Source organism: Stegostoma tigrinum, chromosome 42 (assembly GCF_030684315.1).
Source record: "Stegostoma tigrinum isolate sSteTig4 chromosome 42, sSteTig4.hap1, whole genome shotgun sequence".
Classification (NCBI taxonomy): Eukaryota; Metazoa; Chordata; class Chondrichthyes; order Orectolobiformes; family Stegostomatidae; genus Stegostoma; species Stegostoma tigrinum.
Window position 1 is genome coordinate 13,298,641 of NC_081395.1, and position 13,080 is coordinate 13,311,720.

A 13,080-nucleotide genomic window follows, 5' to 3' on the forward strand; every position below is an offset into this window, starting at 1 on the left:
ATCATTACACTTCCTTTCTTCCAGTTTAAACCTTTGCTTGCTTCATCCAGAGGACCTGAGGGTACACTGGAAGACTGCTGACGAACAAAGGAATGAGCAGAACAGGTCAGGGAGGCAGGAGATATCTAACTTCGCTGCGTGGTTGGACATGCAACTGAATGAAGCATTTTTAATTTCCCCTGTTGGACTGGGCCTAAGAACTGTTTGTCACATTAAAGATAGAGAGTAGATTTGTTCTTTCACGAGATGAGGGTGTCGCTGCCCAGGCAGCAGTTATTGCCCCGTCCCTAATTGCACAGAGGGCAGTTAAGAGTCAACCACATTGCTGTGGGTCTGGAGTCACACGTAGGCCAAACCAGGTAAGGATGGCAGTTTCCTTCCCTAAAGGACCTTAGTGAACCAGATGGGTTTTTCCTGACAATAGACAATCAGTTCATGGTTATCATGAGACTCTTAATTCCAGATATTTTTATTGAAATCAAATTCCACCATCTGCCGTGGCAGGATTCGAATCTGCGACCCCAGAACATTATTTGGGTCTCTGGATTAACAGTTCAGCGATAATATCACGAGGCCATTTCCTCCTCCACCACGAGGCCTTCTTTCCAAGGAGAACAGTCCCCAACTTCTTCAATCTATCTAGCGATATCCACAAACTGGACACAATCCTCCAGCTAAAGTCTAACAAGTCATAGACTCATACAGAACCCTCAGGCCAACCAGTCCACGCCGACCATAATCCCAAACTAAACTAGTCCCACCTGCCTACGCTTGGCCCATATCCCTCCAAACATTTCTTATTCATGTACTTATCCAAATGTCTTTTAAATGCTGTAACTGTACCAAGGTCCACACTTTCTCTGGAAGCTCATTCCACACACAAAACATGCTGTAGAAAAATCTGCCCCCCTGGATTTTTTTCTCCTCTCGCCTTAAAAATATGCCCCTAGTCTTTAAGTGCCCCATCTTAGAGAAAAGATGCCGGCTATTCATCTTATCTATGTCCCTCGTGATTTTATAAATCTCCATAAGGTCATCACTCAACCTCCTATGCTCTAGTGAAAAAGTCACAGCCTATCCAGCTTCTCTTGATAACTCAAACCCTCCCTTCCCAGCAACATTCTGGTGAATCTCTTCTGAACCCTCTCCAGCTGAATAATATCCTTCCTACAACAGAGCAACCAGAACCAGACACAGTGCTCCAGAAGAGGCCTCACCAAAGTCCTGGACACCCTTAAGATGACGTCCCAACTCCTGTACTGAAAGGTCTCAGCAATGAAGTGCAAATTCAGCATCCTTGCTCTTACTCGATGCCCCTATTAATGAAGCCAAAGGCAGTGTATGCCCAATTAACAAATCTAGCTGATGTAGGCTCGGCACCCATCTCCTCACTCCTCAAGGGTCCTATCCCCTCCTGCAGTGGAAAACGTGCAATTCACTGAATAATTGCCAAGACACTCTCCCCCACTCCCATCTCCGTCTATCTGGGCACAGGCCGCAGAAAGAGAATTGGAGATGTGTTGAACTGATGGGCTTTTGTAGGCAAGATTGTAATTCTGTTTTTTTCTACACACATGCAGCCAGGAGGAGCTATTCATCCTGACAGCATTGAGAGGATCCTCATTGCTATTCTGCCTATGAAGCACAGCACACCTCGAGCTATTCAGCCTCTCATAGGGTTCAAGTCCTCCCTGTTCCAAGAAGATGTGTCATAATATCCCTGAATAGAAAATATCTACAGCTTTTATTGGGTCAAAAACATCCTTCTAAAGGTTGGAAGGCATCACAGCAAGGCCAGATATCTGTACCTCTGTGACTGACCTCTTCGTCAAGTAACACTCCTACCACTGTTTCTCACACTCACTATGTTTGGAATATCGTGAGCAATTTTGGGTCTAATACCTAAGCAAGGATGTGCTGGCCTTGGAGGGAGTCCAGAAGAGGTTCACAAGAATGATACCAGGGATGGAGCTGCTTGTCGTATGAGGAGCAGTTGAGGACTCCATCTCTCAAGCTCTCAGAGAAAAGTAAAAAGACCCACATACCGTCGGCCATCGGATATTAGGAGCAGAATTGGGCCATTTGGTCACTGAATCTACTCTGCCATTCGATCATGGTTGATATGTTCCCCAACCCCATTCTCCTGCCTTCTCCCAACAACCCTCGATCCTGTACTAATCAAGAACTTATCTAACTCTATCTCAAAGACACTCAATCACTTGGCCTGCACAGCCCTCTGCAGCAATGAGTTCCACAGATTCACCACCCTCTGGCTGAAAATATCCCTCCTCATCTCAGTTCTAAAGGATCATTCCTTCGATCTGAGGCTGTGCCCTCAGTCCTAAAAGTGGGAACATCTCCCTGGATATACGTCCCGCATATCTAGGCCTCTTGGTATTCTGTAAGTTTCAATCGGATCTCCCCTCATCCTTCTAAACTCCAAGTAGAGACTCAGCATCCTCAAGTGCTCCTCATATGACAAATCCTCAGGATCATTCCTCTGGAACCCCCTCCAAGGCCAGCACATCCTTCCTTAGATACGGGGCTCAAAGCCACTCACAATATTCCGAATGTGGTCTGACAGAGCCTTATACAGCCTCAGCAGTACGTGGTCACTCTTGTATTCTCTAACCTCTGATTGAGCCTCAGGATACATCAGAATAGACCTTACTGCAGTGATTCTTTCATGGAACGTGGGAGTTGCACATTGGTGGCCCATCCCTAAAGGGCAGGCTTCTCACAACCTTTCAGAGGGCAGTTCAGGTTCACCTGTAATGCCATGAGTCTGGAATCTGGCTGGATCGAGCAGGCATCTTTCCCTGAAGAGGACATTATTGACCATTTAGTGACCCCTGAACCTCTATTTAACCCCTTAAAGATCGATAAGATCATGGTTGATCTATGACGTACCTCCACGAGCCTCTTATTTTGTCCCTGCAATCCATAACACTTTTGTTAAGCAAAGGTCTGTCAATCTCAGGTTTGAAAAAATGGATCTAGTATTAACTGAATCGAAATCTAAATCTTTGCTATCCTCCACAGAGGTATTCCCTGTTGAAAGCTATGTCGAGGTTTGACACAGTGGCCCTCTGCTGGTCCCTGCTCGTCTCTGTTTAAGTTTTGCCCTAGGTTTAAGATTGTCTTTCTGTTTTCTTCCAATTTGTCTGTGGCCTCACCTCCTCTCTGTCTTTATAGATCTCCTCTAGCTCCAAAATCATTTCAGCTCTGTGCACTTCTCCAATTACAGGCCCCACTCTGCTCACTCCTGACTGTGCCTTCAGCTGCCTGTAATCATGCTGTGTCTATCTCTCTCCTCATCTAAGACATTACTTAAAACCTTAGTCTGAGACGCAACCTTTGTCCTGTGAGGTTCTTCTGCTCTGTGTATCGTTGGGCCAGACGACTTGTGCTGACTGGGAGGGTCATGCAGATGAGTTGCCTCACATTCTTTAAGAAGTACCTGCCTGAGCACTTGGCATGTCATAACATTCCAGGGTGCGGGCAGAGTGCTGGTAAATGGGATCAGGTTTACGGCCATGCATTTCTAACGTGTCAGTGTAGACTTGATGAGCCTAAGGGCCTTCTCAGTACTCTATGATTCTAGAATTCTGTGATTCTATAACCACTCTATGCTACTGCTTCAATGTCTCATTCATACGTCCCGAGCTTCTCTCTCCTGGTTTAATTTCTTGACACAACTTAACTTTCCCTATATCTTAAAATGAAACTTCTAGCAATAGGTATGCAATTAGGACAGCTGCAGAGGAAAGGAACGTGTATTATAGAAAGGGAATAGAGTGAGAGATGGGAAAGGGAGGGAGATGACTGGGGAATGGGATGAGGGACAAGGAATGGTGCAGTTGATGGCCAGGAAACAGTGTATGTGATGGACAGGAAATGGAGTGAGAGATAGGGACTGGTGCAGGGAAGGGTGTGGGTGATCATCATGGAATAGTGTGGGACACACATGACAGGTGGGAAATGGTGCGCAGGTTAAACAGGGAACAGTGTAGGGGACGGACGGGGAATGGTGCAGGGGACGGACAGGGAATGGTGGAGGGGACAGACAGGGAACAGTCATGGAACAGTGTAGGGGACAGACAGGGAACGGTGCAGGGGACGGACGGGGAATGGTGCAGGGGACGGACGGGGAACAGTCAGGGAACAGTGTAGGGGACGGACAGGGAACGGTGCAGGGGACAGACGGGGAATGGTGCAGGGGACGGACGGGGAACAGTCAGGCAACAGTGTAGGGGACGGACAGGGAATGGTGTAGTGGATGGACAGGGAACAGTGTAGGGGACAGACAGAAAACAGTGGAGGGGATGGGCAGTAAACAGTGTAAGGAACAAATGGGGAATTAGGATCTTAAGAAAATGAAAACCAAAAGAAAACATTGCAGGTTGCTCAGCCCTTCCAAGCCTCTGTCCCATAGACAGTGTGGGTGACGTGTTGTGGCCACAAGGTGACGTATGTTCCATAAAGGGGCATCTTTAAACTACGGCAGCCCCACCAAAGTCGCACAAACATTTGCACACATAGGCACACAGGTGTGCAACACATACAGCAAAGACCGCTTCTCACTCTCTGAAGAAAAGCACCTTCATAAACTATGAATGAAATGTTGGCAGCTTCCAGTGGCACATATATGGCCTGGGACACACTAAAAATTCCTGAACAGGCCATTAAGCATAAAATACCTCTGGGGATAATCCTTACAACCAACTGGGCCTGGTTTGCAATGTGGTTTGCACAGCCCATTAGCCTGAAAATCAAGACAGTCAGGTTTGGAATTGCACATCCTACACTGCATTAAATCTTCAATTGCTTATCCCTTTCTTAGAAAAACATAGCAGTCTGTGGTGCTAGCACTGATGCATCATTCAACCAACGTACCAAGTGCCAGGTTCACCCTTTCATGGTCTCTTATGTAATAGGGCCAGAGGGGTTTTGGAAATAAACATGAAACTGCAACTCAAGTTTCGACCAGTTCTCTGGTTCAGCTCTACTGATATGAGAAAGGATAAGGTACAACACACTGTTAATTTAACTGCATCGCCAGGGCACAGTGCGAAGCAAACAAAGGGGCATTAGTTAACCATTTGGGAGGAATAGTGTGCAGTGATATGGGGGAACAGACAGGAGATTGGCATGAGGGGATAGAACCAGGGAAGGTATGATAGGCTGAATAGTCTTGTTTCACTCCATTAACAATGCCACCATTCTATGCCCAAGGGCTTCAACGGTGAGAGATGATGGAAATGAAAGTCAAATACAATGAGTGAGTTGTGCAATTCAGAAAGAAGGCAAAGGGTCGTGACCCAAAACGCCAATTTTCCTGCTCCTCTGATGCTGCTTGGCCTGCTGTGTTCATCCAGCTTCGTACTGTGTTATCTCACTGTCCTGTTTATGTTGGCTCTTTGAAAGAGACACAAGAATAGTCCCATTAACGCAACAATGCACCCACAACACTGGGGAAATACTCTCCCCCTTTCTAATTTGTATCAAATTCTTTTTCTGATTTTAACTGCTGCCAACGCTCTAGGCAGCCCCTTCCAGAATAACTAAAACGCAGCATTACACCACATCTTCCTCTACTCCCCAGGCGTTCTGCCAATTTCCGTCTATCTGTCAGAATCGTGGTCGAAGCTCCTTCTGATCTTTATCAGAAAGTGGCTCTTGATACCTTGTGTTTGCTCCAATCTGCGACCGTATGGAAAGGACAGCTCAACCTATCCAAAGCATGGAGCTCCAGCTTCTGTTCCCATCCCATGCTGAGTTTAGGCTGGAAAAGGCTGGCGTTGGGAGAAGACTGGCATCTGAGGTGCCCATTATACAGTCAGTCATACATGGGAACATGCGTAGGCTACTTAGTCCCTTGAGCCTGCTGTGCTGTTTGATGGCTTTAGCTAACTGTGGCCTCAACTCCACCTTCCTACCTACCTTCCCAGCCTCCAGCCATGCCAAAATCGTTTGAACCCTCCTTGTTAGTCAAAAATCTAACAAAAATAAACCCTCAGTGATCCCAGTATCTGGGGAAGAGAGTTCCAAAGGCCCTCTTGTCTCTGAGTGAAAAAAAATCCCCCTCATCTCCTTGTTAAGCTGGAGGCTGCTTATTTTGAAACTATGTGCCCCCCACCCCGCTCCGGTTCCAGTCCCTCCCATCAAGGGGAAAAGGTCATCTTGACGAAAACCCCGCCAGGTCCCCTCAGAGCCTCATGAGTTTCAGTAAATCACCCTTCATTCTTCTAAATAGTCCTGAGAGCATGGGGTGAAGGTGGAAGGGTCCGTTGGAAAGCCGACTGCAGTCAGCACACCCACATGCTCACCATTGCTCTCTCCGACCTCATGCTCTGTATGCTCAGTGGCTCCGCATTCAGCTTAGCTAGCCTCACCACACCTCAGCTCGTCTGGCCCCGCACTGCACTTTCATGCCTCATTTTACAGTGAGGCTTGACTGTTCTGAGGCACTAGACGAGGGCGTTGTTTTTTTGGTTTAGGCTGAAACACACATTCATGCCTCATTTTAGCTTTAGACTTGGCGATTCTGAGGCACTTGACTAAACTGTTCCTATCTGTTTTCGCAATTAATTAATAATCCACGCCTGTTACTCTTTTATTTTGATTTCCGTTCCACTTCATGCTGCTTGTGGCAAACAACCAACACTAACATCCGTAAATCATGACTTTGTGTGGCACAACAGGAATAATGCACTTCCCCAAGTGCTTATTCACAGTTTAATATCCAGCTGACAGATAAAAATTGAGCAATTTAACTAATCATCTTTTAAAAACTGTTCTCTGTCTAACGGAGAGGAACAAAATTGATTGGCACCTGGACAGGTCCAAATGTGAAGGGTGCTGGGTAATTAAACTGTTAACCGTGACGAAAGGCTCCCCAAGTATTCACATCCTCAATGATCAGGGAACCCAGAGCAAAATGCATATGCAACGAACTTCAGCCAGAAATGCTGAAAGCACAATCTAATCTCAGTCTCCTCGGTTCGCAATAAACAACTGCACCTCCCAGTCGCAAACCATTTCCACTCCCCCTCCCATTCCTTAGATGACATGTCCATCCTGGGCCTCCTGCAGTGCCACAATGATGCCACCCGAAGGTTGCAGGAACAGCAACTCGTATTCTGCTTGGGAACCCTACAGCCCAATGGTATCAATGTGGACTTCACCAGCTTCAAAATCTCCCCCTCCCCCCAGTGCATCCCAAAACCAGCCCAGCTCATTCCTGCCTCGCCAACCTGTTCTTCCTCTCACCTATCCTCTCCTCCCACCTCAAGCCTCACCCCCATCTCCTACCTACTAACCTCATACTGCCCCCTTGACTTGTCCGTCCTCCCCGGACTGACCTATCCCCTCCCCACCTACTCTTACCTTTACTGGCTCCATCCCTACCTCTTTAACTTGTCTGTCTCCTCTCCACCTATCTTCTCCTCTATCCATATTCCATCCACCTCCCCCTCTCTCTCCCTATTTATTTCAGAACCCTCTCCCCATCCCTCTTTTCTGATGAAGGGTCTAGGCCCGAAACGTCAGTTTTTGTGCTCCTAAGATGCTGCTTGGCCTGCTATGTTCATCCAGCTCCACAACTTGTTATCTCGGATTCTCCTGCATCAGCAGTTCCCATTACCTCTCAGTCTCCTCTTGAGGTCCTCAACACCACAGATGCGTCGTCAGCCAATTCGATTCACTTCACAGCATTTCAAGAAATGTCCAGAAGCACGGGATACAGCAAAGCCAATGAGCTAAAGAAGCATTGGTAGAAGTAGGCCATTCAGCCCATCAAGGCTGCCATTCAGTGATGGTCTGATAATCCTCAGCTCCAACATGTAGCAGCCTTTTCCCATCGATTCACTTTCCTGCCTATTCCCCATAATCCTGGATTCCCTTACGAATTTAAAATGTGTCTTCTTTTTCAAGCATGAATATCCTTATGACCCAGCCTCGACAGCCCACTGCAGTCAGAAATCCCACAGATTCCCTGACTCTCTGAAAGATGAAATTCCTCTTCATCTCTGTCGACAATGGGCAGCCCCTTTTATCCCTGACGCTCTCTGGTCCTAGGCTCTCCCACAAGACCCCTAAGAATCTTGTATGTTTCAATAAGGTTGCTTCTCACTCTCCTATAATCCAACTTGTATGGGTGCTTTGCACAGACATACATACACATTAGGAGCAGAAGTTGGCCAATCAGCCCATCTACCCTGCTCTGCTGTTCGGTAATTTCATGGCTGATCTGAGGCTACGGCTATCTCGCCTCGACCCCCCGATAACATTTGACTTCCTTGTTAGTCAAGAACCTGTCTCCTCCAGCCTCAAAATAAATATTCAATGGCCCCCACCTTCACTGGGGAGGAGATTTCCAAGGACACACAGCATTCTGAGAGTGAAACAAAACCTCTCATCTCCACCTGAGACCCCACCTTATTTTTTGACAGTGTCCCCTCCCTTCAGTCTAGTCTCTCCCACAACGAACAGAAACATTGTGTGGAGCTGGATGAACACAGCAGGCCAGACAGCATTCAGAAAAGAAGTAGGGTTGGGACCCAAAACATCAGCCTTCGTGCTCCTCTGATGCTGCTTGGCCTGCTGTGTTCATCCAGCTCTACACCTCATTATCTCAGACTCCAGCATCAGCAGCTCGTACTATCTTTCGGGGGAAACATTGTATTGGTCGGCCAAGGCCCTTTGAATTTCCCAGCAGCAGTGTTGCACAGTCAAGCTCTGGAACTAGCTGGAGATTCAGCCAAGCTTTGGCAGAGCATCCTCGGTACAAGAACTGCCAATGTACTTTTCCTGCCCTGCAGTGGCATTCTGTAAGCGCTAGGATAGCTTTCAGTGCGAGGTTTTAGGGAACCACACCACCTCCAACGCCATGTGGCTCTGTTTCTCTGGGACACGAGGCATCGTGGTAGCAGTTGATGCTTGCACTTGGTCGGGGAGATAAATCATTGCTCACACAGTCCAGGTACTGCCAGACGAGTTGGGTCCATGGGTCCTGCCAGAACGTCAAGGTCAGGGTCTTTTTAAAAACCGTGAGTCTGCACCTCGAAGCGTGAAATTATAGATGGCTTTGCAACTATCTTCGTCCACTTCCACTTTCAGGTTCATTGAAATGTAATGGAAAACATGCAGCCGTGCAGATTCAGCAGCACCTTTTAACACTCCTGTGATTGGAGCACAGTAAACTTGAAAGGCAGAAAAGATGGCATTCAGAGATAACAAGGTGTACAGCTGGATGAACACAGCAGGCCAAACAGCATCACAGGAGCTGATGGTCCTGTGATGCTCGTCTGATGCTGCTTGGCCTGCTGTGCTCATCCAGCTGTACACCTTGTTATCTCAGATTCTCCAGCATCTGCCGTTTCTACTGTCTCTGAAAGATGGCATTCAGTCAGTCCTGCCTGTTCCTGCTCTTTTGGGAGAGTCCTCTGCCCTCACACTCACACCCTCCCTGAAAACATTCCCCCCGGTACCCCTGCCTCTGGGTCACTCTGCAAATTTGTCTTATAGCCGGGTTCTCTGCTTCTCTTGCGATCTTGCCTGTGACAGTTGTTCCTCTGCGCGGGAAGTCACAGGACAGTTACCAGCAGCAGGAGGCCATTCGGCCACTATCCACTCGCCTGCCTCCTGCTCGTCGACCTTGCACATTCTTTTTGGTTGTGTTCCTGCTGAACAGCACAGCAGGCTCAAAGGGCTGAGCGGTGTACTCCCACTCTTACTTTCTATTGTGTCATATACAGAGGGTCCCCTATGCATTAGTGTTCGACTCATGTGAGATCTTGATCCCGTACAGGGGCGAAATTCTAAACGACTCGACGTAAGAACATTTCCCGTCCTTACATTCGGCCGCTTTAGGCTGTCCTGCGTTGAGGTCCGAAACACGTATACATTGATCCACAAATGGACTCTGTACCAGTTCACAATGTAGGGAACTGCCTGTAACCATCTAATTTCCTTTATTGAACCTGCCTCTCCCTCATTCCTGGGGAGGAATTACAGACATCATTCAAGACAGTCACTGCTTGCAACGCGAGAAACCACGCAACCTTCAACTTATCAAAACATGAACAAACTCGACAATGTGTTTAACCAGACACCGACCACTCTCCAGTCTCTCCCCACGAACTGACACCCTTCATCCATGGTACGCAATCCACCTCCGCATCTCTCGAGTCCTTTCAAAGGCTTTTGACAACCCTCAGCCAAACATGGCAGCATCCACTAACGCAGGGCTGGAGACAGTGACACAGGGAATTGAGAGCAGTTCTGGGCCTCGGATGGCCTTGGAGGAAGTTTCCAAGAAAGATCCCGGGGGTGAAGGGCTTGTCACACGAGGAGCGGCGGAGGACTCTGAGTCTGCACATGATGTAGGTTAGAAGGATGGAGAGGGCGATCAGATTGAAACTTACAGAATACTGAGAGACCTGGATAGTGTGGACACAGAGAAGGTGTTTCCATGAGGAGGAGAGACTGGCACCCGAGAACACAGCCTCAGAGCAAGGGGACAACCCTTGAGAACTGAGGTGAGGAGGAATTTCTTCAGCTGACTGGGGTGAACCTGTGGAACTCACTGCCATAGAGGGCTGTGGAGGCCAAGTCATTGAGCGTCTTCAGGACGGAGGCTCTTGATTGGTAAGAGCGCTGAAGAGTAAGCTGCACTGAGAAATATATCAGCCACAATCAAATGGTGGAGCAGACCTGAAGGTCCGAATGCCTAATTCTGCTCCTGTGTCTTGCGGTCTCAAGAGAGTGTCTGTGAGCTGTCACGCTGTCGCTGTATGTATCAGGGTTTCAAGAAACTCAAACGAGCGTCCAACGGTGGAAATCATGGTTGCGGCTGTTATTGTGAATGTCTTGGGGGTTAACCAAGAACACTTAAGTTTGCAGCGTGAGGGGAGGGTGCTCAGTGCAGGCAGTTTGCTGGAAGGTTAGGGAGCATCCAAATGATTCTCTTAAGCTACTTTAGATAATAGCCAGGGCAGATGCTGTACTCCCTTGGGAAAGTAAGCAGGATGATGTTTGCCTCAAAACTGCGCAGTGTGAGATGTGGGTTGGATTTACTGAACAGGGGAAAGGTTACCACACAGTTCTGGCTGAGCAGAAAAGTCTCCCAGTCTTGCGACAGGCACTCTGAACCAGACAGGAGGATTGTCTAACTCTCTGAAAGAAGAGGTGAGAAAGACAGACTGGCAGAAGCGAGTCTGTCATCTTGTAACAAGGGTGACAGCAGCCGCGTATACTCACAGACAAGGATGTGATCAGCATGTGCTCGTTGTGTCATTTCTGTTTGCAGTCCATCAGTCCAACACAAACTGTCCTGTCACCGCCACTAAAACGTCAGACTGTGCTAACACCCAGATGTTTCTCACCAACAGCAGTTTTTGCTGCTTCCTGACTCCTGCACATGGATCAATAAATAATCAATCTAAACGGTGACATTAACAACACGTTTACTTATATCCACAACTGATCTCTGCTTGAACCCACATCCTACAGCTGCTGAAATGATGGAACAAAGTTCCACACAGTTGTACCCAGATGAAATTAAGCCAGTACATGAGATAACGGGCTAAACAGAAACTGGGAAGGAACATTCCCATCACATCTCCCTCAGCAAATAATCACGAACATGATGCAGCTCATGGTTTAAATACGAAGTCTCATGCGAAATGAATGCACAGATGCCTCCAAGAAACTCACTCACCGTTCAGTAGGCTTAGAGAGCACCAATATTACCAAAAGGGGCACAGGGTCATGGCTCAGTGGTAAAGACCTATGTGCGTGGCCATGTTCAGAGATCCCAAAACCATCAGGCTCAACTCTTTCACCGCTCCTTGGGCACCGAGGGCCTAGGAGCTACAATGTTTCCTGCTAGTTCTGCCCCTCAGAGAGATGGCTATGATCTCGGCCCCACCTTGTCGATCAATTGCGTACCTAACACCGCTTTGAGTAAATTCAACAATCCATCAATATTTAACAGACGGAGTATTCCACACATGGACAAATGTCTGGGAGACAGAAATTCTCATCCGCATCGAAAAAGGTGGGGGGGTGCCTTTGGAAACTGCGACTCCGAGTTTGGGCTCCCGTTCGATGAGAGGAAACATGCCCATTGTTATTCTGCTTCGTTCTGTCTCATTAAAATCTCCCACACTGCCACTACCACCCAGTGTCCAACCCCAGTTAGCCACGGTCGATCTAGAGGCATGTTCCCTCCACAAATTCCGGATTCTGACTCAGTCGCTACAATCACCATGCTCCGTCAGTATTCTGCTCGCCCGTGTCATTCCCCCCTCACTTTACAGTCCGTCACTGACTGTGCAAACATTCCCACTGTGACCAATGCTCTCAGAGCCTGTCATCTCTTACCGACAGCAGTTCAGTTTCTATGAGCTGAATTCTCTTGGGACAACAGCACTGAGGCCCCCGTTGCAATTTGCAAGAGTCCGGCAGTAGGACCGAGACGTTAGATACGCACATCAATAAGTGTCAGCTCCGCAGCACAACACACTCACGAACCACAGCCTCCCCACCGAAGGCACAGCAGCACCTTACCTTGACCCCACGGATCCGGAACTCGGCCAGGGCTCGGTTCAACTTGGACGCGGCGGTGGGGTGGTCCTTGCCGTGGGCGATCACCTTGACCAGCAGTGAGTCGTAGTGAGGCGAGATCAGCGCTCCCTGGAAGGCTGAGGCCGTGTCCAAACGGATTCCCATCCCTTCTCCGCTGCGGAAGACCTGGGGGATACGGGACAGGGAGGGAACAGGGTTCAAATGCATGTTCGCAGTATGGCACTACCAATCCACCCAGCCCTCCAAACCTTTCCCATTTCCCACTCCCCGCCAACCTCCAAAACCTCTGTTGAGAGCAACCGAGTCAACCCCCTTCACCATAACTTACAATGTCACCAATGTTCTTCTGACTCCGTCCATGGGCAGGGCCTTGGGGGAGTTCGGGAGGGGGTTGTCGGGGCATTGGTGAAGGGTGGGGGGGGGGGGGGGGGGGTTGGGGACTCTACTCCACCAGAGGAGGAACAACTGAAGCAGTGTGTGAAAAAGTCA

At 48.4% G+C, this 13,080-nt stretch overlaps 1 protein-coding gene across 17 annotated transcripts in view; it reads right to left on the bottom strand.

The window, feature by feature from the left end:
• The window catches only part of LOC125449241 (pyruvate carboxylase, mitochondrial-like), a 765,853-nt gene that overhangs the window by 381,182 nt on the left and 371,591 nt on the right, over positions 1–13,080 (bottom strand). For all 17 annotated transcript variants that reach the window (XM_059641558.1, XM_059641556.1, XM_059641559.1 and 14 more), the window contains one exon: positions 12,574–12,756. In XM_059641558.1, the coding sequence (XP_059497541.1) occupies positions 12,574–12,756 (183 nt within the window). The remainder of the gene's footprint in view (positions 1–12,573; positions 12,757–13,080) is intronic.